Raw genomic sequence first — 27,152 nt, 5'->3', positions numbered from 1 at the left:
AGCTACCCCAGAGTTCACTGCTAAGTCTTGGGACACGGGATGGTTAATTCTGATTCCTCCTTACCACTGTGGTCCAGGGACATGTTAGGCAGGAGCCAATGAATAACTTGAATGTTTGAGGTAGAAATATTTCAGGTAACTTTTCTTTAAATTACACAGGCTCTAATGGCTGGGTAGTACTTCCAAAGCCTCCTTCCCACTTCTGAGCTTACCTCGTCTTAGCAACATCCATGATGACATCAAGCCCCATGCACATCAGAACATGGGGACACATTTTCTCTCAACTTTGTCATGTGAACCTGAGCAACATGACACAAGCCTGGGTTCACATCTTGACCTGGGTTTACCTTCTCTTTTCTTCCTCTGCCTTTCTGAAAGCTTCTTTGCCATACACTTCCCTTCTAATCTGTTCATTACTTCACCTTCTCTTTTGTGCTAGTCACCATTTTGCTTCCCTCTCTTCCTCTGTCCTTTCCTCTCCCCCTCTCCTTCCTTCTTTAATTCATTCCTTCTTTCCTCCCTCCCTTCCTTCCGTCCTTCCTTCTTCCTTCCCTAATCATCACAATTAAAGTAACTAAAAATCCCCCATTCTCAGACTAAATTTCTTTCTATTAAGGAAAAGCTAGACAGAAGTAAATCGATATACTAATCCATGCTAATTCGGCTTTCTCTTTATGGGAACTGGTGGTAGAGAAGGAATTATTGTATAGCCTCCCAGGGACTGTGCTTTTCAGAATGACAACACTCATTTGAATAGGTAAATCCTGGCCTGTTGTTTAGTTTTTTCTCATGGCTCAGAGCTGGAGCCTGCAGAGTATTTTATAGACTGAGGCTTTCAGCTGATCTTGCAGACTGACTTCTGTAGAGAATGTTCAGATGATGAGAGAAGGTTCAATAATTGAGAAAGTTTCCACGATCAATAGACAACCAAGCCTCAAAAACAGTAATCTAAGCTGCATAGGCTTCTGGGATTTTAGAAACCATTAGGGGACAAGAAGAATCTTTTAGCTTATAAATCTAAATGGCCCAGAAAAAAAGGTTAAAAAAGTTCCTTTAAGTAGGAAGCATCTTAGCCTCCATTTTCTATAATGAAAGAGTGATGCTACCTCTATGAGCTTGTCTAAGTTGAACCATGAAAGAGTCTGTAGAATATCAGAGTGCCACATGCCTCTGTTTTTTCTTTTTTTTTTTTTTTGGTACGTGGGCCTCTCACTGTTGTGGCCTCTCCCGTTGCGGAGCACAGGCTCCGGACGCGCAGGCTCAGCGGCCATGGCTCACGGGCCCAGCCACTTCGCGGCATGTGGGATCTTCCCAAACCGGGGCACGAACCCATATCCCCTGCATCGGCAGGCGGACTCTCAACCACTGCACCACCAGGGAAGCCCCTGTTCTTTTTTTTTAATCCTATACACCACGCCTAACAGAATCCTGGAATATAGTGGTGAGTGAATGGTTGTAAGAAAAACGAAGTTCCAGCTGGGCACTGTACCATAGTTGGATTCAACCATGGGAAAGATGGTCATTATTGAGATAGAAGTTGCCTAAACTGTCTCCCTCTCCTCCCCTGACAAAGTTCAAATACAATGTTGTAAGTCAACTTTTCTACTCCTCTCATCCTCTTAAGTGAGACAACTTATCCTGTGGTTGCTTAGACTGAAGGAAAAGGCATGCAGGAGCATAGTTCTTTCACTTAAAAGAATGTCATCTCCAGTTGCAACCAGTCATGACTTCTGGATAAAACCCGGTTGCCTCAGTTTAATCAGAATGATTTCCTTCCACAGATACTCTTTGTTGTGCCCCATCCACAAATCAATGTTTAATCAATTTCAGCCATTTCTTCCAAATACACCGCAACCACATTTGCTAAATCTACCAGAGGCTTGGTTTTTGTGAGTCACAGATAAATTAGGCCCTTCTTGTTTTTTTCTCTGATATCAGTGCAGTAATGTGCTCAGAGAATTCAACCAGGATTAGGCATGATCTTCCCTTTATGAAGCCAATCTGAGTGCCCTGCACAGTAGGGGGGCCCTCTAGGAGTGGAAACAGCCCCTTTCAGGAGCAGCTTTGTGATGCGTGAGCATTTGGACAGATGGCCCATTTTCTTGTGAAAGAAGCATGTATCTCACAAGCTATCAACACCCAACAGCTTCAGTAAATAAGGTTTGATAATAAGAAACCAATTCAAGAGGAGCTCAGATGTTTGCTGTGCTGTCTCTGAACACCCTGTGTGTCAGGAGCCCAGCTGCATTCTGTAGACCACCTAGTCTGGTCGTGGTGAGGATGGTATTTGTTCAAACATGTCCCCTTTTGTCTATTCTAGGCAAGAGCATGATACATTCGGCAACTGCCCTCTGAAAGCCAAGGCTTTGTCTCTGACAGGAATCGTGAACCAGGTTTCTTAAGAAGTGCCTGTCCCCCTGTGTTTAGATTCTAAACTGTGGGAAGATCCAGGAGATGCTCAGGGAAAAAAGTCTGTTGAGGTTATGGAGACTTTTCAAAGGACAATTTCCCCCTTTAAAGTGGTTTGAATAAAAGAAGAATTCTTGAAAACTGTTATAGAATATTGGACTAGATGGAACCTTGAAAGATTTTTATTTACTCCTTCTCTGTTAGCTTTCCTTCTAAGACCTAAGAATGTGTTCTATTTTAGAAATCCTCCAAGGAATGGAATTTTCCATAACCTTTCCCCTGATAGCCATTTTTTTAACTCCTACAAAAGCCTTCCATCAGAAGATTCTTGATCGTTTATATGACCCCTAATGCTCACTGCTGCAGCCCAAACCTGGTTTTCCTATGCCTTATATTCTGCTGCTCATATCTGCCACAGAGGGGACCCGCCACAGCTGAAGTCCATTATGAGATCACTTCTTGACTTCTTCTCTAGGCTAAATAATGAGATTTTCCCTCCTCTTTTTGTAGGTCATATTTTTCAACTATTTAATGAATTTTATTGTTGAAAATTTGATTGGGGATTTCCTGTGTCTGAAAATGCATTAGGTCTTGAACTCTGTAGCCCTAATACTCCTCCCTGATAGCTCTTTTTTTTTTTTAAAACATCTTTATTGGAGTATAATTGCTTTACAGTAGTGTGTTAGTTTCTGCTTTATGAAAAAGTGAATCGGCTATACATATACATATATCCCCATATCTCCTCCCTCTCGCGTCTCCCTCCCACCCTCCCTATCCCTTCCCTCTTAGAACTGCTCTTGCTGCATCCCATAGGTTGTGGGTCATCATGTTTTCATTGTCATTTGTTTCTAGGTATTTATTGATTTCCTCTTTGATTTCTTCACTGATCTCTTGTTTATTTAGTAGTGTATTGTTTACCTTCCATGTATTTGTATTTTTTACAGATTTTTTTCCTGTAATTGATATCTAGTCTCATAGCATTGTGGTCAGAAAAGATACTTGATATGATTTCAAATTTCTTAAATTTACCAAGGCTTGATTTGTGACCCAAGATATGATCTATCCTGGAGAATGTTCCATGAGCACTTGAGAAGAAAGTGTATTCTGTTGATTTTGGATGGAATGTCCTATAAATATCAATGAAGTCCATCTTGTTTAATGTGTCATTTAAAGCTTGTGTTTCCTAATTTATTTTCATTTTGGAAGCTCTGTCCATTGGTTAAAGTGGGGTGTTAAAGTCCCCTACTATGAATGTGTTAGTGTCGATTTCCCCTTTTATGGCTGTTAGCATTTGCCTTATGTATTGAGGTGCTCCTGTGTTGGGTGCATAAATATTTACAGTTGTTATATCTTCTTGGGTTGATCCCTTGATCATTATGTCATGTCCTTCTTTGTCTCTTGTAATAGTGTTTATTTTAAGCTCTATTTTGTCTGCTATGAGAATTGCTACTCCAGCTTTCTTTTGATTTCCATTTGCATGGAATATCTTTTTCCATCCCCTCACTTTCAGTCTCTACTTGTCCCTAGGTCCGAAGTGAGTCTCTTGTAGACAGCATATATACGGGTCTGTTTTTCTGTATCCATTCAGCCAGTCTATGTCTTTTGGTTGGGGCATTTAATCCATTTACATTTAAGGTAATACCGATATGTATGTTCCTATTACCATTTTCTTAATTGTTTTGGGTTTGGTTTTGTAGCTCTTTTCCTTGTCTTGTGTTTGCTGGCTAGAGAAGTTCCTTTAGCATTTGTTGTAAAGGTGGTGTGGTGAGGCTGAATTCTCTTAGCTTTTGCTTGTCTGTAAAGGTTTTAATTTCTCCATCGAATCTGGGTGAGATCCTTGCTGGGTAGAGTCATCTTGGTTGTAGGTTTTCCCCTTTCATCACTTTAAATATGTCCTGCTACTCCCTTCTGGCTTGCAGAGTTTCTTTTGAAAGATCAGCTGTTAACCTTATGGGGATTCCCTTGTATGTTATTTGTTGTTTTTCCCTTGCTGCTTTTAATATTTTTTCTTTGTATTTAATTTTTGATAGTTTGATTAACCTGTGTCTTGGCATGTTTCTCCTTGGTTTTATCCTGTATGGGACTCTCTGCCCATCCTGGACTTGATTAACTATTTCCTTTCCCACTTAAGGAAGTTTTCAACTGTAATCTTTTCAAATATTTTCTCAGTCCCTTTCTTTTTCTCTTCTTCTTCTGGGACCCCTATAATTCGAATGTTGGTGTGTTTAATGTTGTCCCAGAGGTCTCTGAGACTGTCCTCAATTCTTTTCATTCTTTTTTCTTTATTCTCCTCTGCAGTAGTTATTCCCACTGCTTTATCTTCCAGGTCACTCATCCATTTTTCTGCCTCAGTTTTCTATTATTGATTCCTTCTAGAGAATTTTTCATTTCATTTATTGTGTTGTTCATCATTGTTTGTTTGCTCTTTAATTCTTCTAGGTCCTTGTTAAACGTTTCTTTTATTTTCTCCATTCTATTTCCCAGGTTTGGATCATCTTTACTATCATTACTCTGAATTCTTTTTCAGGTAGACTGCCTATTCCCTCTTCAGTTGTTTGGTCTGGTGGGTTTTTACCTTGCTCCTTCATCTGCTGCGTGTTTCTCTGTCTTCTCATTTTGCTTAACTTACTGTGTTTTGGGGTCTCATTTTTGCAGGTTGCAGGTTCATAGTTCCCGTTGTTTTTGGTGTCTACCCCCAGTGGGTGACGTTGGTTCAGTGGGTTGTGTAGGCTTCCTGGTGGAGGGGACTGGTGCCTGTGTTCTGGAGGATGAGGCTGGATCTTGTCTTTCTGATGTCCAGTGGTGTGTTTTGGGGTGTCTGTGACCTTATTATGATTTTGGCAGCCTCTTTGCTAATGAGTGGGGTTGTGTTCCTGTCTTGCTAATTGTTTGGCATAGGGTGTCCAGCCCTGTAGCTGCTGGTTGTTGAGTGGAGCTGGGTCTTAGCGTTGAGATGGAGATCTCTGGGAGAGCTTTTGCCATTTGATATTACGTGTAACTGGGAGGTCTCTGGTTTACCAGTATTCTGAACTCGGCTCTCATACCTCAGAGGCACAGGCCTGACACCCCACCGGAGCATCAAGTCTGTCAGCCACACGGCTCAGAATAAAAGGGAGAGAAAAAGAAAAAGAAAGAAAGAAAAGAAGGAAGAGAAAGAAAGAAAGAAAGGAAGGAAGAAAGAAAGGAAGGAAGAAAGAAAGAAAGGAAGGAAGGAGGGATGAAGGAAGGAAGGAAGGAAAGAAAGAGAGAAAAGAAAGAAAGAAAAGAAAGTTTTTGAAATAAAAAATATTTTTAAAAAATAACATAATTAAAAAGTAATAAAAAGAAGAAGGAAAGAAGAGAGCAACCAAACCAAAAATCAAATCCACCGATGATAGCAAGCAGTAGAAACTATACTAAAAAAACAAACAAACAAAACGGACAGACAGAACCCTAGGACAATTGGTAAAAGCAAAGCTGTACAGACAAAATCACAGAAATAAGCATACACATACACACTCACAAAAAGAGAAAAAGGAAAAAAATGTATATATATTGTTGCTCCCAAAGTCCACCTCCTCAATTTTGGGATGATTCGTTGTCTAATCAGGTATTCCACAGATGCAGGTACATCAAGTTGATTGTGGAGATTTAATCCACTGCTCCCGAGGCTGCTGGGAGAGATTTCCCTTTCTCTTCTTTGTTTGCACAGCTCCTGGGGTTCAGCTTTGGATTTGTCCCCACCTCTGCATGTAGGTCGCCTGAGGGCATCTGTTCTTCACGCAGACAGGACCGGGTTAAAGGAGAAGCTGATTAGCAGGCTCTGGCTCACTCAGGCCAAGGGGAGGGAGGGCTATAGAAGGCAGGATGAGCCTGTGGCAACAGAAGCCGGCATGACGTTGCACCAGCCTGAGGCACGCTGTGTGTTCTCCCGGGGAAGTTGTCTCTGGATCACGGGACCCTGGCAGTGGCGGGCTGCACAGGCTCCTGGGAAGGGAGGTGTGGATAGTGACCTGTGCTTGCACACAGGCTTCTTGGTGGCGGCAGTAGCAGCCTTAGCATCTCATGCCCATCTCTGGGGTCCACGCTGATAGCCGCGCATCGCACCCATCTCTGGAGCTCATTTAGGCGGTGCTCTGAATTCCCTCTCCTCGTGCATCCTGATACAATGGTCTTTTGCCTCTTCGGCAGGTCCAGACTTTTTCTCGGACTCCCTCCCGACTAGCTGTGGTGCACTAGCCCCCTTCAGGCTGTGTTCATGCAGCCAACCCCAGTCCTCTCCCTGGGATCTGACCTCGGAAGCCCGAGCCTCAGCTCCCAGACCCGCCCGTCCCGGCAGGTGAGCAGACAAGCCTCTCGGGCTGGTGAGTGCTATTCGGCTGCAATCCTCTGTGCGGGAATGTCTCCGCTTTGCCCTCCGCACCCCTGCTCCTGCGCTCTTCTCCGCGGCTCTGAAGCTTCCCCCTCCGCCACCCACAGTCTCCGCCCGTGAAGGGGCTTCCGAGTGTGTGGAAACTTTTCCTCCTTCACAGCTCCCTCCCAGTGGTACAGGTCCCATCCTTATTCTTTGGTCCGTTTTTTTTCTTTTTTCTTTTGCCCTACCCACGTACGTGGGGAGTTTCTTGCCTTTTGGGAGGTCTGAGGTCTTCTGCCAGCGTTCAGTAGGTGTTCTGTAGGAGTTCTTCTACATGTAAATGTATTTCTGATGTATTTTGGGGGAGCAAGGCGATCTCCACGTTTCTCTCCTCCGCCATCTTGAAGGTCTTTCCTGCTAGCTCTTAAAATAAACCAGATAAAATGAGACGAAAAGAATGAAGCAGCTGCAAACAAAACAAAACATCACAAAAGCAAAAAATAAAACCACCAGGTAGTTCTCTTTCTGGTTTATGATTGAGCAAGACATTTATAAGATGAAGCATGCTTCAAAGGAAGTGACCATCTCGTTTATTGAAGATTGACCAACAAGAACTTGGTCAGGTTTAGATAAATCCGTATACAACTCGCAATTTAATATGCGAACTGTGAAAAGCTGGGCATGCTGAGAATGTAAGGATGAGCCGATACTAGCCCGTTATTAGTACAATTGGCCCTCTGAGTCTGTGGGTTTCGCCTTCACAGAATCAACCAATTGCAGATTGAAAACATTTGGAAAAAAATTCCAGAAAGTTCCAAAAATCCACACTTGAATTTATTGCAAGCCAGCAACTATTTACATAGCATTTACATTGTCCTAGGCATTATAAATAATCTAGAGATGATTTAAAATATATGAGAGTTTGTGCATAAGTTAAATACATATACTACACCATTTTATGTAAGGGACTTGAACATCCATGGATTTTGGTATTTGCTGGGGGGCCCTGTAATCAAACACTCTGAATATCTTGAGGGAGGGATGACTGTGTTATCTGCTACATATCTATAACTTCTAGTTAACATGGGCCTTTGGGGACCATTGAGCTGTTATATTGCAATAGCTTTCAGTACGCTGCTAGATACAACTATTTTAGATTTTACAATTATATTTTCTCTCTAGTTGGTTTTTAGGAAGGGATACAACCTTTTTCATGTTTTAGTAACAAAGTTATGATTTTAAGTAAATGTAGACATTTTCCATATTTTTCTTTGCTTTGCAACAGTTGAAATAGTATGAGATAAATCTGACCTTTAATGTTTGTTTGCACTCACTTAAAAAACTATCTTTGATAACTCTTGCTATTGTTTAGTATAGCATTCATTCAAAAGACTTTAGCGTGTATGTACAATCTAAAGAAGAAGAATGAAAAGTTTACATGTGTTCTCACTCAGTTTCAGAGATAGAACGCTACCAGTGCCTTAGAAGCCCGCTGTGTGCCGCTCTACGATGATTTCCCCCTCTCTGCCCTAACCCCATCTGATATAAATGATATCCTAATTTTGGTTTACCATTACTTTGCTTTTTCTTCATGATTTTATCATCTCTGTATGCATTGCTAAAGATTATATTACTTAGCTCACTGAATTTTGAAATTTGTACTATGGAATCATACTCTTCTATTTCTTTTGTGATTTGTTCTTGCTTTTTCTTTCATATTTCTGTTTTTATATTCATTTATACATATTTATATATGTAACTATAGGTAATTTTAACTACTTTATCATATTCCATTGTATGACTGTACCATAGTTTACCCATGTTACTGCTGATAGACATTTGGGTTGGTTGTAGTTTGAGGCCTTATGCTTGTTTCTGTATGACCATTTTGGTACATGTCTCCAAGAGCCCAATTGCCAGAATTCTTCTAAATTGCACCTAAAGTGAAATTGTTGGGCTGTGAGATATAGTCATCCTAAAAGGATATGCCCAGTTGTTTTCCTAAATGATTTTAACAATTTTCTGCTCCTGCCAGCAGTGGATGAGAATTCCTATTGCTCAGCATCCTTGCCACAACTTCATATTGTCAGGTTTAAAACTTTTTACCAATTAGATAAGCGCAAAGTGAAATCGAGGATTTAATTTACATTTCCCTGATCAATAATGAGTTTGGTCATTTCACATGCTTGATGGCTGTTCATAAGTTCTTTTCTGTGAAATGCCTTTTACATGAATTCTGAGAAAAGTCTTTTTCTGATTGTTTAAATATCTGGGCTATATCTGGGTCTGGTTCTCTTGAGTACTCTATTTCCTGATAAAAATTCTTTTTATTTCTTGCTTATTTTATAACTCACAATTTTTTATTGGGAGCTGGATATCATCTATAAGAGAACAGTAGAGCCTGAGGTGAGCAGTGTACATGCTCAAAAATGAGAACACCTCTTCTGTCAAGCCATTAGTGTGAGGGTGGTACAGTCCATCTGTTTAGAGTTGAGCTAGGTTTGGATTGTATCATTTCTATTCTTGCTTTTGGTGCTTACATACTTCAGGCTGCTGCTGCTAGTCTGTTTTTAGTGTAGGGGTTGGGTTCTCAGAGCAGTTTTCCCAGTGCCTTGCTTCACCCTCAGCTTTCAGCAGTCTCTGTATGCCTGCACCACAGAAGGGGTCTCTATATACCCTTGCCCTTCCCTTGGCTATGAACTGTTACTGCTCTGCTTGTTACTCACTGGAGGCTCCTGGCAGGGACAGGATGGTTTCTTGGTGCTTCTGCCCCTCAGTCTTAGCCAGGCTTTATGTGCCTGAGCTCAAGAGCGGGGCTTTCTCATTTGTTTATTTTTCGTTTTTATTTTCATTACTCTAGGAGGTGGATCGAAAAAGATGTTACTGTGATTTATGTCAAAGAATGTTCTGCCTATGTTTTCCTCTAAGAGTTTTATAGTGTCCAGCCTTACATTTAGGTCTTTGATCCATTTTTAGTTTATTTTTGTGTATGGTGTTAGAGATTGCTCTCGTTTAATTTTTCTACATGTAGCTGTCCAGTTTTCCCAGCACCACTTATTGAAGAGACTGTCTTTTCTCCATTGTATATTCTCGCCTCCTTTGTCATAGATTAGTTGACCATAGGTGCGTGAGTTTATTTCTGGGCTTTCTATCCTGTTCCATGATCTATATTTCTGTTTTTATGCCAGTACCATACTGTCTTGATTACGGTACTTTGTAGTATAGTCTGAAGTCAGGGAGGCTGATTCCTCCAGCTCCGTTTTTCTTTCTCAGGATTGCTTTGACTATTCTTTAATGAAAATAAAAACAAAAATAAACAAATGGGACCTAATTAAATTTAAAAGCTTCTGCACAGCAAAGGAAACCATAAACAAAATGAAAAGACAGCCCACAGAATTGGAGAAAATATTTGCAAATGAAGCGACCGACAAGGGATTAATCTCCAAAATATACAAACAGCTCATGCAGCTCTATGTCAAAAATCAAACAACCGAATGAAAAAATGGGCAGAAGATCTAAATAGAAATGTCTCCAAAGAAGACATGGCCAAAAAGCACATAAAAAGATGCTCAACATCACTAATTATCAGAGAAATTAAAATCAAAACTACAATGAGGTGTTACCTCACGAGGTCAGAACGATCATCATCAAAAAGTCTATAAACAACAAATGCTGGAGAGGGTGTGGAGAAAAGGGAACCCTCTTGCACTGTTGGTGGGAATGTAAATTGTTACAACCACTATGGAGAACAGTATGGAGGTTCCTTAAAAAACTAAAAATAGAACTACCATACGACCCAGCACTCCCAATCCTGGGCATATATCTGGAGAAAACCATAATATGAAAGAATACATGCACCCCGATGTTCATCGCAGCACTGTTTACGATAGCCAAGACATGGAAGCAACCTAAATGTCCGTTGACAAAGGAATGGATAAAGAAGATATGGCACATATATACAATGGGATATTACTCAGCCATAAAAAAAATGAATTAATACCATTTGCAGCAATATGGATGGACCTAGAGATTGTCATACTAAATGAAGTAAGTCAGAGAAAGACAAAAATCATATGATACCACTTATATGTGGAATCTAAAAAAATGGTACCAATGATCTTATTTACAAAACAGAAATAGAGTCACAGATGTAGAAAACAAACTTATGGTTACCAGGAGGTGGGGGAGGGAGGGTAAACTGGGAGATTGGGATTGACATATACACACTACTGTATATAAAATAGATAACTAGTAAGGACCTACTGTATAGCACAGGGAACTCTACTCAGTACTCTGTAATGGCCTATATGGGAAAAGAATCCAGAAAAGAGTGGATATATGTATATGTATAACTGATTCACTTTGCTGTACAGTAGAAACTAACACAACATTGTAAATCAACTAGACTCCTATAAAATTTTTTTTTTAATTAAAAATAAAAGAGTGGGGCTTTCTCAGCATTTCTGCTCCTCCCCCTGTGAAAGCCAAACTCTGCCATGAGTCATGGGGATGCGTACCTCGTCCCTTACCCAGGGGCAGCAGAACTCTTTACATCAGTGCAGAATTCTGGGCGTGGGCAAGTTTCCTGCCCTTCTGGAGACAGGTGTCAGTGCAGGGTGGGAGTGCAGTTTCTACCCTTTTTCCTGTAGCCGCCAGCCTTTGCCTAGTACTGCCCTGCAGGGCAGTTTTCTGCCTCTCCCCCAGGGGGAGATGGCCTCGGCCTCGTATGAGAGAAGCGTCCTGGAAGTAGGTGTATTTGCTGCCTGCTCCCGACAGCACCCAGTCATATGTATCCCTGCACCACGAGGTGGGCTCTCTTAGGGCTTCTGCCCTGCTCTTTATTTCCTGTGAGCCCATGATGGAAGTTTGTGGAAAAGATCTAGAAAATAGGTACCTAGAGCCCTTATGTGGGAGGTTCCCAGGGATTCTAAACTCTCATCTTAACACACACTCAACCCTTTAAGAATTTGTTAACATTTCAGTTGTCTTCATTCTTGCTTTTATGACTGAGGCCTCTCCCTCCTGTTGCTGCTAAAGGCAGCCAGTTCATGTGTCCCACCTCTCCTTTGATGAGCACGTTATCCTCTGCAATTCAGTTCCTCTGGTTGAATTACAATCTCAGATCTCTGATGGGCCTAAAAAAGTTATGATTTTCTAGATTATCCAGATTTCTCTTATTGTTAGGGTAGGGACAGAATTCTCCTGTGGCTGTCTATACCTTAGGAGGAAGCTGACTGATTTTTCCTCTCCCTGCCACTACCCTCTCTATTCCCTTCCTCTGCCTTGTTTTTCTTCATAATACTTAAAACTACCATTACATTATATTTATTTATTGCCTGTCTCCCTCACCAGAATATAAATTCCATTAAGGCAGAATATTTGCTTGTTTTGTCCATTTCTGTATCTCTGGCACATAAGAGAAACTCAGTAGAAGCTGTTGAATAAATGCATGCATAAATGCCCAAGAGCATGACATTTTCTCCAGGATCTTGTATTAGCTTGTTTTCATAAGAATGTACTTCTTCTGATGCTGTTCTCTTTCCCTTGTTCTGTGATATTTTTCATATGTCCCATTTCGATTGTGTTCTTATTTATCTTTTAATCAAGCAAATCTGTTTGCCTTCAGTATCTCCATATGCCCCAATAACAACGAAGCGGGGGCTTGTCCTCGGGCTGCTCTCTGTCTGCCTTTGATTTAGTGTATCTTTGCTCTCAGACCCACAGCTGGCCTGCAGGTGTTTCTGTGCTGCTGCCAGTCTGATTCTTCATCTTCGCAGGCTGTCATCCAGTGCATCTCTGCCCTACTGCAGAAGTTCCCCCCACCCCCAAGACCTAAGCCTTTGGTGGTCAGGGCTAATGTGTGCCTCACAAATAGCAAACTCTGTATTTCAGAGCATTGGTGTTCCCTTTCTGCCTTCCTATTTGTTTTGTTGTGGCTGCTCCTGGCTCTTGCTGTTGTTTGAATAATTTTTACTCTTTACTGCATTTGGAAGAGATGGTGGTGAGATGGAAGCTGGAGGGCAGGGGATTGGTCAGTGCTCTGCCTGCCTCGGGGAGCAGCGCATAAGGAGGGTAGATGAGGGGGCACCCCACTTCTCTGTTGGTTCTAGGCCTTGTTATTGCTCTAAGGGCTGCACATCTGGCAGCAGAACCAGTGCATTCCCTTATCTTTTATAACGTGATCCTTTTTCATAAATCTGGAGTTTACTGTGTCTCTGAGTTGTCTGTTTTTGTTTTGTTTGCTTAAATCAGATCCAAATATGTTACAAGTAATGTTCATCTCTGCCTGACCCTTTGCTATGTTTTTCTGGGTTATCCTTTGTGAGGCTGCATTAAAGCATGCTAGCCAGACACCCTGTTGAATGAGACCTCCTGCACTACAATTTTCGAGGTGTAGGTTGAAGCTTTTATGATTAGGAAAATTCAAGTTCGTTAAATATGCTACTGAATTAGAAGTAGCTTCTTGTCATCACCTAGTCTTTAAATCAGTTTATATTAAAATTACTACTATCCCATGGCAACCCCCAATATATTCTGGTTTTGTAAAAAAAAAAAAAAAAGTAAAACAAACTCTCTTCCATATCACTATGCCAAAGACCTCATCCTATGGGATATCATTTAGTTTCCTATCATCAAACCATTTCCATCTTTTCACTGTTAGTTTAAGGAATAATTCTGGATTAGAGAACAGAGATATTTCAGAAAACATAAAGAAATATAATTGTAAGACAACCTCAGTTATTCTGAAGGAAGCCTGAAGGTTAAAACAATAGCTGCCTTGATTTAATTACTCATGTGTTATCTGAGAAAAAGTTGATTAAAACAGATTTTGACACTTTTTATCCATTGGAACTTTAACTTCATTGGGAAAATGGTCCTGAGGGTGGTGAGAATGTTGACTAATTGGCTTGTTCATCCCACATGGGATTACACCACTTTTTGAATCAGAATTTCCTGCTATTGCAACACATTTTTTTCTTTTGTTTTTTTTTCCTTAGAAACAATCCATTTGGGTTCATTACATGGCCATTTGTTAGTCTGGGGCATTGTACTTGTTTATGACTACAATGAAGTCGTAGTAAGCTGGGTCTGCCTGTATATACAGAGTCAGTGGGAGATCCTGCAGCTGCTCAGGGAACGAGGCAGTGCAAGGGGTCACCCTGATATTTTAAACCCCAAATCCTACTTTCCCGAAGTCCTGGGGCATTTTCCTGTTAATCATCAAGAAGATTTGTTCAACTTCCGTTTATTTATTTACTGTATGCTGTATGTAGAATCAATCTGTTGAGCTTGGTTTTTTTAAGCTTTTTTATGGAAGTGTAATATTCTCAGAGAACATGCACAAATCCTAAGTGTATAACAAGATGAACTTTTACCAACTGAGTGCACCTGTGTAACCAGTACCCAGAAAAAAGAACGTGACCAGCACCTGGTCAGGAAACAGAACATGACCAGCACCCAGCAGCTCGAATCGTGTCCTCGTCCTGTCACTACCCCTCCTTACCACGGGTAACCACTCTCCTGTTTTGCTTGTTTTTCTATCTTACATAAATGGGATTATACACGATGTATTATTTCTTTCATTTTTCATTATGTTTATGAGATTCGTGTATTTATTGTGTATTGATTGTATCTGTTCATTCACACTGCCGCGCAGCGTTCCATTGGTCAATACAACACACTATTCATTCTGCTGTTGACAGGCATTTGAGTAGTTTCCTTTGCGGAGGAGATGGGCGTTATTATGAATACTCTCTGAACATTCTAGTACATCCCTTCTGGTGAAAGCATTCATATGCATCCCTTCCTGTTGGAGGGTAGCTGGGAGTGGAATTGCTGGGTCCTAGGGTGTGTGTATGTTCAGATTTAGTAGATAAGCCAGTCTTCCAGAGTGGTTGTAAGTATTTATACTCACACTTGATGTATGAGAGTTCCAGTTGCTCCACCTCCTCACCAATACTTTCTGTCTTTTTCATTTTAGCTATTCCAGTGGATATGTAGTGAATGTGGTTTAATTTATATTTCCTTGATGATAATGAACCTGAGCAACTTTTAATATGATTATTGGTAATTTGTATTGATATATCCTTTTTTTGTGAATTGTTTGTTCAAGTTTTTTGCCCATTTTTCTATCATTTGACTCTCTTTTTGTTACTGTTTCATGGAAGTTCTTTATATAATCTGGATATGGGACCTCTGTTGAAATATGTGTGGTAAATATTTTCTCCTCTGTGGATTGCCTTTTCATTCCTGTAATGGAGTCTTTTGATGAACAAATATTCCTAATATTTTTAAAGTCCAGTTTATTATTTTTTCTTTTATGGTTTGCACTTTTTTGTCCAGTTTAAGAAATCTTTGCGTACTCTAAGTTGACAAAGCTGCTCTATGCTTTCCTCTAATATCTTTATTTAAATTTGTAATTCATCTGACTTGACATTCATATACTACATGATCTAGAGATCAAGATACATACTTGCCATGTGGATATCCTATTAACCTAGCGTCATTTTACTTGGTTTTTAACTTGTTTAAAATATGTCCATACATGGGGAGGGGAAAAGGGTAAGCTGAGACGAAGTGAGAGAGTGGCATTGATATAGATACACTACCAAATGTCAAATAGATGGCTAGTGGGAAGCAGCCGCATAGCACAGGGAGACCAGCTCGGTGCTTTGTGACCACCTAGACGGGTGGGATAGGGAGGGTGGGAGGGAGACGCAAGAGGGAGGGGATGTGGGGCTATATGTACACATATAGCTGATTCACTTTGTTATACAGCAGCAACTAACACAACAATGTAAAGCAATTATACTCCAATAAAGATGTTAAAAAAATAAAAATTAAAACAAAACAAAACAAAAAATAAATAAATAAAATAAAATATGTCCATAAAATTTAGTTTCACTGAAATATTCTTTATATTTTCCTGGAGAGAATTACTAATGATTCTTGAAAAAAATTTAAACCTATGGTGATGTAAAATTTATAATATAATCAACAGATTTATTTAACACATAAATTGAGATATTTCTTAAAGGTTCTTCTGTTTAATTAGACTCTAGTTTGTAACTCCAGCATACTTATTTATTCAACACCAGAGTGATTCATAATGCACAAAGCACAATAATTAAAAATAAATAAATTATTCTCACTTTTTCATTTGAATTCAATTCAACACATGTTTATTATTTGTCTGCTAGAATTTGGGACAGTTGAGAATATGGTTGAAGTTTTGAGCTCCATTTTTATGTCATTTAGGTTTTAAGCCATATAATAAAGTTGTCAAACATCTGTCAGTAATAAACCATTTTTCTTTAGTATTCAAAATTCAATTAATAAAGAGAAGTACAAGGTGAGAAGTTTTATTACTATTAAGATGACCTTACACCGCTATACCAAGTTTTCCACTAGTAATGACACACATATTTTAAAAAGTAAAAATAGAAAATATAAAAGTTTCATTTATATATTTGGAATGCCTATGACTGCTTCTTCTTTGATGTCATTTCTGCTCAGTTTTATTTTTTTTTCTCTTTTTATTATTCTAGGTTGTACTGGTCAGTGGACATCTGGACAGCTGGGATGTTGGGCAGGGTGCGATGGATGATGGTGGAGGAGCCTTTATATCATGGGAAGCACTCTCGCTTATTAAAGATCTTGGTGAGTATTTAGTAAGTCGTTAACCAACGTGTGAGAGTGTCAGTGGTGACATGTTTAACTCAATACACAGAATGCTCAACAGATTAGTTATTATGCCATGTTTAAAGATCCTCCTGAGGTCTGTATGTTTTTTGTCAGTTGATTCCCAGAAAAAAACTAATTTGTCCCCTTAAAGAAAGAAATTTTTATTCAAGTGTCCACCAGACAGCCAAAGGATCAAATATGATCAGCCACGGGGGAAAATGAACAAGCAAATAAAACTGTAGCAAATGCAACCACATCAGCTAGAGATTATGTAAGGAAACCATAACCAAGTGGAAAGAAAACTCAGCAGCTCCCCCACTTCCTTTTCCTTGTTTGTCTTTAAAGACATCATCAGGCTGTTAGGATAGCTTTACTGCAGTCGTCTGTCCATGATAGAAGTCAAGGAGCCAAAGTAGGCCTGAAGGAATGGTGCTTTTGGCCACAATAAGGAATCTAGGATGAAAAATTGGACCTTCCAGGCTAACCTAGACATGGGACAGGCATCAAAAGGAAAGACTAATTGTGAAAACAGTTTATTTTGATGACCCTATTTACAAACAAAAAACATACATTTCCTCTTTGTGTGCTGGTCAAAAGGTGGATTTTGAGCGAGGTTAGAAATAATGAAACAGTCTGAAATGAGACTTCCGTGTCTGAATCAGACCAGTGGTGGTTTTGAAAATGCCTCATGAGCAGAACGTTTTATATTGTAACTGTGGAGTAACCTTGGTTTCAGATGTAGTAAAGATCAGAACATGCCTTTTGGTGAAGGTGTTCCATTGCTTACTTAAGTATACATGTGTTTAAATTCATGCTTTTCCTCTGGCTTTTAATGAACCCCTCTAATCCTAAGTCAGCCCATTAAATAATTGTTCATCTTAACTAGACTACTGACATTGTCTTGGTCGAGGCAAATATTTAGTGTATCATTTTGCTTTATGTCTTACTTGTGTTTTAAAAATGGAGAAATGGGAAGGTGGTTGTGCATGTTTTTAACTTCTGAAGAGGCCGGTGTCTCTCAACCTTGGCATTATTGACACTTGGGGCCGGATAATTCTTTGTTGTGAGGTGGGTCCCGTACATTGTAGAATGTTTAGCTGCATCCCTGGCATCTACCTACTAGATGCCAGTAACACCTTTCTCCCCCAGCCCCTAAGCTGTGACAACCAAAAATGTCTCCAGACATTGCCAAATGTCTCCGGCAGGTTGTGGGCGGAAAGGGTGGCACGTAAAATTGACCCACTAAAAGAAGCTATTAAAAATTTTCTAGGAGACCTGAATACAGGGTCGTTTTTTAAAAAATGAAACAAACTAATTGGAAAACTTACATTGTGTATACTTATACTTTTAGCATCATTACCATACTGAGCAGCTACTATGTGAAAGCATTTTGTAAAAGTTGGGCATACAGAGAGGTTTAAAGTATGTCCTCTGTTCTTAAGACCCTTAGAACATAGTTGAAGACATACATATGCGCCTACACACACAGTTATCAATAAAGGTATAATGTCAAGTCTGCTTTTAGAATTGGGTAAGGTTTGAGAGAGATAAATTGCCCAGCAAATAAAATCGAAAAACACTCATTCCTTCAGAGGAGATCTGGGAGACTCCATATGTGAATGCTCTCCTCCTCTAACCTTAAAAAAAATATTCCCTTGGCTATCTGTTCTCTCTGTCCTTAACTTCATTCCAGAATGAAGTGGGTTCTAGAGACGAGGCAGGCAAATATCCAACAGTTTCCTCTTTACAGGGCACAGATATTTATTTTAGAAGTTAACTTTATTCCCAGGTGTTCCAACCAGCTTGACAGGAGGCAGAGTGGAGTGTAAAAAGAGACCTGGACCCACCTCAGTTAGATTTTTAGGTCCCTCTGTGCCACAAACTACTTTTTTGGCCTCGGGCAGGTCATTTGAACTCTCTGGACTTCGTTCTCTTCACCTCTGTTCAACTGTTAGCTTCCAGAGTATTTTTATCTGCTCTAGATTGGCATAAAAATTGTGTCTCCTCTACGCTTTGAATCTTACTTCTTTAGTACTCAGCATGGGACCCTAAATCACTGTTAATTGAGTTGAATTCAATTGCATGAATAAATGTCAAACACCATGCAAAGGTGAATTGAGTATCTTTCTCCAGCTCTGAAAGTATACTGACTTCAGTTGCCTTTGATAGCTAGTAATCAGTCTCGTTCAATTCAGGACCTAACTCTCCTATAGATTTCTGAACACCTATGTAAACACATGAATTCAACTCTAAAATAAAGGCTAATATTTCTTTTGAGTAGGTGTTAAGAGGCAGCATGGCATTCCGTTAAAAAAACACCCTGGAGCCAGAGTGCGTGGGTCTATCTCATAAGGTAGCTCTGAAAATTAAATAATCTATTCACATAATATACTTAAAACAGTGCCTAACCCAGCCCAGATACACAATAAATTTTAACTTTTATTATTTAATAAGCATGATCTGACAGTACCATATTTTTTTAAACCCCGCACCAGCTTTGCCTCCTAACTTAATATGTTAATTGTACTGAGGTAACTCTAGGGCCAGCTGCTATTGTATCCCTAAATATCCTTTCCCTTTACTATTTAAGTCACCATCTCTTGTATGATGGAAATCCACTGACCCCTTCACCATTTTCCACTTTCATACTAAATTTTCAAGAGTCTGAATTTCTCCTGGCCACTTCCTGCTTAAGTTGAATGCCTAGAATCCGTGCTATACCTCATATCCTATGATTGCACCCACTGAGTCTTACTCTTTAATTTTAAAATTAGATTGTGGATTTCTGTTTGTAGATTGTGTATGTCTTTTAATATGAAGAACTATGTCCAACGTGTCACATATGCCTTCTAGATGAAAATTAACGATATACTTGAATAAGAAATAGCACTTTGGGCTAGAGGCCAAGAAATGGGTTCATAATTATATTACTTAATTACATTGACCCCAAACTGTTTAGTTGGTAAAATATGAAAGCTCTATGGCAATCTCTTTTTCCAAGAAAAGTGAGATTCCTTCTGGCTGCTATTCCTTGGACAATATGTCATGCAGAATGCATGTCAAAGTCCCTCAGTGGGGCTTGTTAATTTGAAGTGTTGGTCCAGTGGAACTTTCTGATATTTAGAAATATTGTTCGAAGATTCATCCTTCATGTCTCTTCTCCTTTATTCACTTCTTTCACTACTTTTATAGATTCACTCTTTTGCCCAAGCCATCAGCTAAAACCATATTCAGTTAATCTAACAGAAGAGATATTTGTGCTTTGCAAATATAACCAGTCATTCCTGAGTAACTGTCAACAGAAGGCTATTTGCTGTGAAATGCCATTGAATACTTTTTTGTGTTTGTGGTTTACTGGACTTGAAAGTGTTTATTTGAAATGTCATTTCCTGGAATGTTCTGGTGTCAGTGGACAAAGCCTATGGCCAAAGATCTTATGCTTCAAAATGTTCATTTGGCACTTGAATAATAAACCACCATCCATCCCCAAATTCTTCCAACTTTACCATTTTCCATGAAGTTAGAATTTTAAGTTTTCAGGCCTAAACAAACGGGAAAAGTAATTAACAGTACTACCTGGTTGTTGAAATGTTGGATATGTGTGAAACATCTTTTTAGAGAAATTTAAACGTGAGCATCTTGACTGATTTTTATACAGCTTTAAGTCTGTGTGTTAGAAAAATATTTTATTTATATACTTCTTCGCTCATTCACTCAACAAATATTTACTGTGTACTGATTGCATGTCAGTTGCCAGATACCTTGTAACAAAGAGGAATGAGACTGGTCCTTGAAGTCTTAGAAGTAGGAGAGACATTTAATTCAAAAATTGCAATGAAATTGTTGTAAGCTCTTTAATTGAAATATGTGCAAATTACTCCGGGTAATTGAAATATGTGCAAATTACTTCGGGCACCTGGTAAAGGGAGAGACCAGCATGGCTTGGCTGGGTCAGGGTGCCTTCACAAAAGTGATATTTGAGCTTTCTTTTATAAAGATAAATAGAATTTCCTGAAGCAAAAGGGGCACAATGAAGAATTCCCAGCAGATTATAGAGCTTCCAGTCCTGTGTATCATTAAAAATGAGGAGAAAACTGTTGACTGTAACAGTCATGGGATTGGGGGGGAAGAGAGGGTTTGCGGAATTGCAGGAGATACTCTTTTTACCTGATATATAATATTAGATTTTTGTGTAGTAAGCATGTGTTACTTTAGTAATTAAGAAAAAACTCTCAAAAGCAAAAAAAAAAAAAAATTCTTGGTCTTGCCATCACCATAAACACTCTGTTAACAGGAACTACAGAGCCAGAGGTAGGAAGTAGGAAGAGTCATGCAGGAGTCACCAATGCCCAGAAGTACACCAGGCAACACAACCAAATGCATGCTAAGGCTTTGGTGGAGTTAGAGCTTTATGTAGCCATTTCTAATGCACTGGGTTCCCTGTCAGAGGTGGGGATCCATCCAGGAAGAGGGTTTTCTTCTCCCAGGCCCTGATCAAGCCTCCCTTGGAAATGTCTCAGGAAGTCCAATCCAGAATAACTGAGTGAGGGAAATGAAAAACTTCTAAGAAATAGAAACCTAACGGATAGAGCTAGAGATAGAGCATGAAGCCAACGTGGAACTAGCCCAGATCTAGAAAGGAGGTTCCATTAGAAAGGACCTCCTCTTATGGTCAAATAAGTTTGGGAAACTCTCTCTTGGTAATTTTTTTTTTTAACACGTTTATTGGAGTATAATTGCTTTACAATGGTGTGTTAGTTTCTGCTTTATAGCAAAGTGAATCAGTTATACATATACATATGTTCCCATATCTCTTCCCCCTTGCATCTCCCTCCCTCCCACCCTCCCTATCCCACCCCTCTAGGTGGTCACAAACCACCTAGCTGATCTCCCTGTGCTATGCGGCTGCTTCCCACTAGCTATCTATTTTACGTTTGGTAGTGTATATATGTCCATGCCACTCTCTCACTTTGTCCCAGCTTCCCCTTCCCCCTCCCCATATCCTCAAGTCCATGCTCTAGTAGGTCTGTGTCTTTATTCCCATTTTACCCCTAGGTACTTCATGACCTTTATTTTTTTTTTCTTAGATTCCGTATATATGTGTTAGCATACGGTATTTGTTTTTCTCTTTCTGACTTAACTTCACTCTGTATGACAGACTCTAGGTCCATCCACCTCACTACAAATAACTCAATTTCGTTTCTTTTTATGGCTGAGTAATATTCCATTGTATATATGTGCCACATCTTCTTTATCCATTCATCTGTTGATGGACACTTAGGTTGCTTCCATGTCCTGGTAATTTCTTTACTCATCAAAAAACATTTGTTGGGAAAGTGATTCCATGACTCAAGTGTGCTTTGGGAAACATTGCTCTGGGGCATCACTGGTGTTGGCAGAATTGAGGAAGAATCCAAGAATGCTTGCTGAGGTATACTTCATGGAACTGAGTACAAATGGCCTTGGATTTGTTTTCATTCTAGATTTTCTAGGCTGTCTTTGGGCTCTTGCGATTGCCAGAATATTGACAAGATAGAACCATGTAATGGTTCCTTAACTGGCATGGTGGAGATTATTCTCATATTACTTATAAGAATATTCCTGAAGAGCATCTGTACCCACCCAAGTGCAAACTTTACCCAACAAATAACTTCATTTCTGCACTATCTAAGCCTATTTTATTAAGATAAATGTAGTATTATTGGAAATGTTTAACATATACTAAAGGCTCTCTGCCAGGTTTTTCTGTGGCCCCCAATGCACTAGAATTTGGTAGGATTTATTTTTTCTAGAAGGACTTTTGATCTTAAAACATTCCACAGACTCTTCCCTGCTCCCTTTTTGGATGCACTTCCTCCACAATTATTTTGTCAACACAAGAAGGGAGTCTTACATCCCTGGGAAAGGTGTCCTATTAAAATCACCTCAATACATTTAGGAAATAGTATGTCCGCTTCTGGAACTGTCCAAGAAATTAACTTGTTTCAAGTCTTAGAAAAAAATGTTTTCTCCAACATTAAATTTTATTTTTATTAATTTGAATTTTAATTTGTAGATGGTTGTTTGCCCTTTTTTTCTGAACAAATTTTGGTCTTGACTCTTTATAATTATATTTAGTGATGCAAATACCTAGAACAATGGAAGAATTAGAAACTAAGAATTTGCTTGCTTTTTCTCTTTTTTTCTAACTCCTAAAAGTAGGTTTATAGTCAGGGGGCATTTTTAGCTCCTTCTCATGGTCTTTAGAGGATGATCTTCTCATTTTTTATTTAAATATGTTATTTCCTCTAGTGGCAAGGTATGTAGTGTCTGGCTTTACCTTAAGACCTGTGGCAGATACATATTTTTTCAGCTGGGAATTGCTAAGACCTTTTCTTGAGGTTTGAACACATTGTAAGTCTCACTAAAACACTTTGCATCTTTATATGTCATTCAGCTAACATAGACATTTCCAGTGGTGTGTGTAAAAAGACAAACTGTGTGTAGATTGTTCTTCCAAATATGTCATGAGATAAAGTAAGGCTTGTTACAAATGAATCACTTAGAATGTGTTCTACCTTTTAGTTTGGACGTGGTAGGGGAGATTCTGTAGTCCTTTCAAAGCCTTAAACTACATGAATATTGCTGTTATTATTTTATCATGTAGTTAAAATATACCATTTCTGTGTCAAAGGAGACAAGACCCAGGCCCAGTGGCATTCAGCCTTGCGATTCATTCCTTCCTGTCTGACAGAATCTGGAGAGGTGGCAGATGAATGTTGCGAGAGGAGGGGTCTCAGGGGCCCCTCTGTCCATAGCATGCTCAGCTTCCTCCCCGACATCTGCTTTGATTTGGCCTGTATGCCTTAGAAAGTTAAGAAATGTGGTGTTGGTAAAGGAAAAGGAAGCCTTAAAAGTTGCTACTACTGGGCTTCCCTGGTGGCGCAGTGGTTAAGAGTCCACCTGCCGATGCAGGGGACACGGGTTCGTGCCCCGGTCCGGGAAGATCCCACGTGCCGCGGAGCGGCTGGGCCCGTGAGCCATGGCCGCTGAGCCTGCGCGTCCGGAGCCTGTGCTCCGCAACGGGAGAGGCCACAGCAGTGAGAGGCCCACGTACCGCAAAAAAAAAAAAGTTGCTACTAATTATCCTGGAGAAGAATGGCTATGTAAAGACTTAATAATGGTATCCGTAGTGCCCCAGTGGATTTCTTTCCACTCAAGAATGGGATCCATATAAGTCCAGAGCAGGGCTGCCTCGAAAATGTAGGCTACCTCATTAGAACTGCATCATCACAGCATTGTGCAACTCGGCTCACAAGGGGATCTCCTATTTCAATAATAAATATTGAACGCCTGCTTCATGTCCGGCCAATAAAATGGGTAAGACGCAGATCATTCCATCAAAGAGCTCACAGTCAGGCATCAATAGCTTCACATGGGTGGGAAGCAGGAGAAGAAAGGACACGATTAGAGCTCATGAAGGTCCATAATTTGAGGAGTGGAGGATGTTTTCGTAAATCCAGAGCCATAGGTGAATGAGGAGTGGTGGGAGTTTAGCAGATGAGGGTCAGTTTGTAAAGGGCATTGGACACGAAGCTGAACTTCAGAGCTGGTGCTATAGGCAGTAGGAGCCGTTGAAGATTTTAAGCATGAGATTGACTTCTTCTAAAGATACTGGCTAGGCTATCCATTTAACTTGTAAGGAAGTGGGATGAATAGAATGGAGACACAGGAAAGTGGAGTGGGGAGATTCCAGCTATACAGAGCCTGAAGAACCACAGTTTTGGAGTTACTAAGCAAATTTTATTTGCCATGTGGCTGACAAGCCAGCTAAATATACCAAAGAGGAAGTGACGGGGTTTCCAAGGATGCTGTGTCCTTCGCCTGCATACTTCGCTGCTTCATGCTAATGCTGCCTTTTGCAAGAGCTGTGGTCTGCTCAGCTTAGAATAAATTCTGTTCCAGTAAATGTGCCGAAAAACAAAGGTCTGCAAACAAAAAAACAAGAAAATATATTATGGACACCTGACTGGAACTTTATGGTTAACTGGATTTTTTAAATGGTCCTGGGAGATAAGGATTTAGTTTAGTTCATTTTTAGGCACCACCAGCCCTGTGAACATCCCCAAAAGCAAGCTCTAGAAATGGAGAGTTTCTACTGGATGTGTGACGGAAATGATAAGCTAAATAAAGTATTAAATGAAGTTGACTATTGTCACATTACTTATTTGTAATCCTGCTAATGCCATCCTCATATTGGAGAAATCATCAGTGATGAACTCAGCCCATGTTCTTGCTTGACACCAGCATCTCCAGATTGTACCATGGGACTCAGATCTCATGGACTTTTTAACCGATGAACTCCTACTTCCTTAACCCCTAAATAACTCAAAACCTGTAGGCAAACGAGAGGTAGCATGGATAGTAGAATAGCATACACTCCATGTTAGAGTATCTTGGGTTCAAATCCTTCTATGCTACTTAGTATTATGTTGTACAAACTATTTAACCTTTTAAATCTCAGTTTCCTCTTCCTTACAATGGCAACAATTTATCTTGAATTGTTATAGGATGATTTGAAATAATTTAGGCAGTGTCTGGTCCCCACTAGATCATCAGTAATAATAACTCTTATTATTAGGTGTTAATTGCCAAAACAACAAGGGTGAATATTCCAGCAGGGGGTATAATCTCAGGATCGACCTTGTCTCTCAAGGCTTGATGTCTGTATCTCTTTGCACAGTTGGGCTTGGTCAAGGCCATCCCTAAAGCAGAGAAGCCTTCATAATAAAAGAACGGTAGCTGGTTCTGATGAGCCAGACTCAAGAACCATCACCCCCGTATAGCCACCATTCAAGAGTATATATAGGGACTTCCCTGGTGGCGCATTGGTTAAGAATCCGCCTGCCAATGCAGGGGACACGGGTCCCATCCCTGGTCCGGGAAGATCCCACATGCCATGGAGCAACAAAGCCTGTGAGCCACAACTACTGAGCTCACGTGCCACAACTACTGAAGCCCACGCGCCTAGAGCCCGTGCTTCACAAGAGAAGCCACCGCAATGAGAAGCCCGTGCACCGCAACGAAGAGTAGCCCCCGCCCGCCGCAACTAAAGAAGGCCCGCGTGCAGCAACAAAGACCCAATGCAGCCAAAAATAAATAAATAAATAAATAAATTTATATATTAAAAGAAGAGTATATATAAGGCTGATTCTCTCCTCATTGCTGTAGAGAAGGGCAGTTAATAGATGCTTCAAAAATGTGACGTGGAATTAAAGTAACACTCACAAGATATGGGGATGGAGAGATCTTCATCTTTTTCGTCCCCTTTTCTCTCTCTGCCAGTGTTCTTAACCTAGTAATGCTGTATTTACAAAGACTTATAATATCCCTAAAGAAAAAAATAGTAAAAACAGGAAATAGCTGTTGAGGGCAACATAATTTACTACAAAGTAAATTGTTTGAAATATAGAAAAAAATCAAGGCAGAGAAAACAAAGAATCAAATCTAGTACTTACTCTTAACATTTTACCCTGGTAACTGAGCTCTCAAGAAGTCTTTCTATTTTTTAATATAGTCAAAACCCCACAATTTCCAGGCATTCTTAGAGGATCCTCATGCATAGAAAACTGAGCACAATGACCACTGATGCTTGCATTATTGTTCTTTCTCTGTAATAATGGCATTTTTTAAAAGAAATACATTTAAAATATAATTGAAAGTATTCCGAGTTATTGCCTTGGTTAATGTGTATAGGAAAATATAAGTCAGGAAGTGTTTCAAAGGCTATATTTCTGTTCACGTCACCATAGACCATCTATCCACTTAGCCATCCCATAGTCACTTGTTTCAAGCAGCACATTAGAACAAGGGAAGATGTTATGAAGTGCTTCATACTGGAATTACTTTTTTGTGAAAGATATAAGTGTGAGTTCATCTTTTATAGTTGAATAATTTTAGATGAAATCATTTGAATGTCATTTTTAGCCACAAATGAGGAATTAGAGGAATTTTCAAATTATTACTTTTCTGGAACTTTACGTTGTTACAAAAAACAGTGATTAAACTTATAAAGTAGGGATTTTTTTTTTTTTTTTTTTTTTTTTGCGGTACGCAGGCCTCTCACTGTTGTGGCCTCTCCCGTTGCGGAGCACAGGCTCCGGACGCGCAGGCTCAGCAGCCATGGCTCACGGGCCCAGCCGCCCCGCGGCATGTAGGATCCTCCCAGATCAGGGCACGAACCCGTGTCCCCTGCATCGGTAGGCGGGCTCTCAACCACTGCACCACCAGGGAAGCCCTAAAGTAGGGATTTTTGATAATAATGCAAAACATATATCAAAAGAACACCTTATGTTTTCACTTAATATAATAAGACATTAATTAAACAATATATCAGCAAACATTAACTGAACATCTGGGAGAAAAGAGAAGAGAGCCAATATATATGGAATATCTCCTATGCACCAGTTACTTCACATGACCTTTTTTAATCCTCAAAAGAGCCCTCTGAGGTATATCTTGTTATGTCTGGCAGGTCACTGGACCCCTCTGAGCCTTAGTTCCTTACCAGTAAAATAGATGACAATATGTTTGCAGGACTGTTACATGAATCAGATACAATGTAAGCAAATGCATATCTATCAGACAAAGATGCAAAGATGAAAAATCCATGACACAGATGTTGAAGAAAACTGTAGTGGCAATGCTGCCACTGATGGTTACCATCTCACTGACCTGGAATTCAAAT

General features: G+C 39.8%; 1 protein-coding gene across 6 annotated transcripts in view; it reads left to right on the top strand.

Annotated features, from left to right (window-relative positions):
• Positions 1-27,152, top strand: part of CPQ (carboxypeptidase Q) — a 475,775-nt gene that overhangs the window by 283,069 nt on the left and 165,554 nt on the right. For all 6 annotated transcript variants that reach the window (XM_022584747.2, XM_022584750.2, XM_022584748.2 and 3 more), the window contains one exon: positions 16,291-16,402. In XM_022584747.2, the coding sequence (XP_022440455.1) occupies positions 16,291-16,402 (112 nt within the window). The remainder of the gene's footprint in view (positions 1-16,290; positions 16,403-27,152) is intronic.

Source organism: Delphinapterus leucas, chromosome 17 (assembly GCF_059928025.1).
Source record: "Delphinapterus leucas isolate spDelLeu-1000000601 "Yukka" chromosome 17, BTC_Dleu_Yukka2, whole genome shotgun sequence".
NCBI lineage: Eukaryota > Metazoa > Chordata > Mammalia > Artiodactyla > Monodontidae > Delphinapterus > Delphinapterus leucas.
The sequence above is the reverse complement of the archived record's forward strand: the minus strand, read 5'-3'. Positions and strand labels throughout refer to the sequence as shown.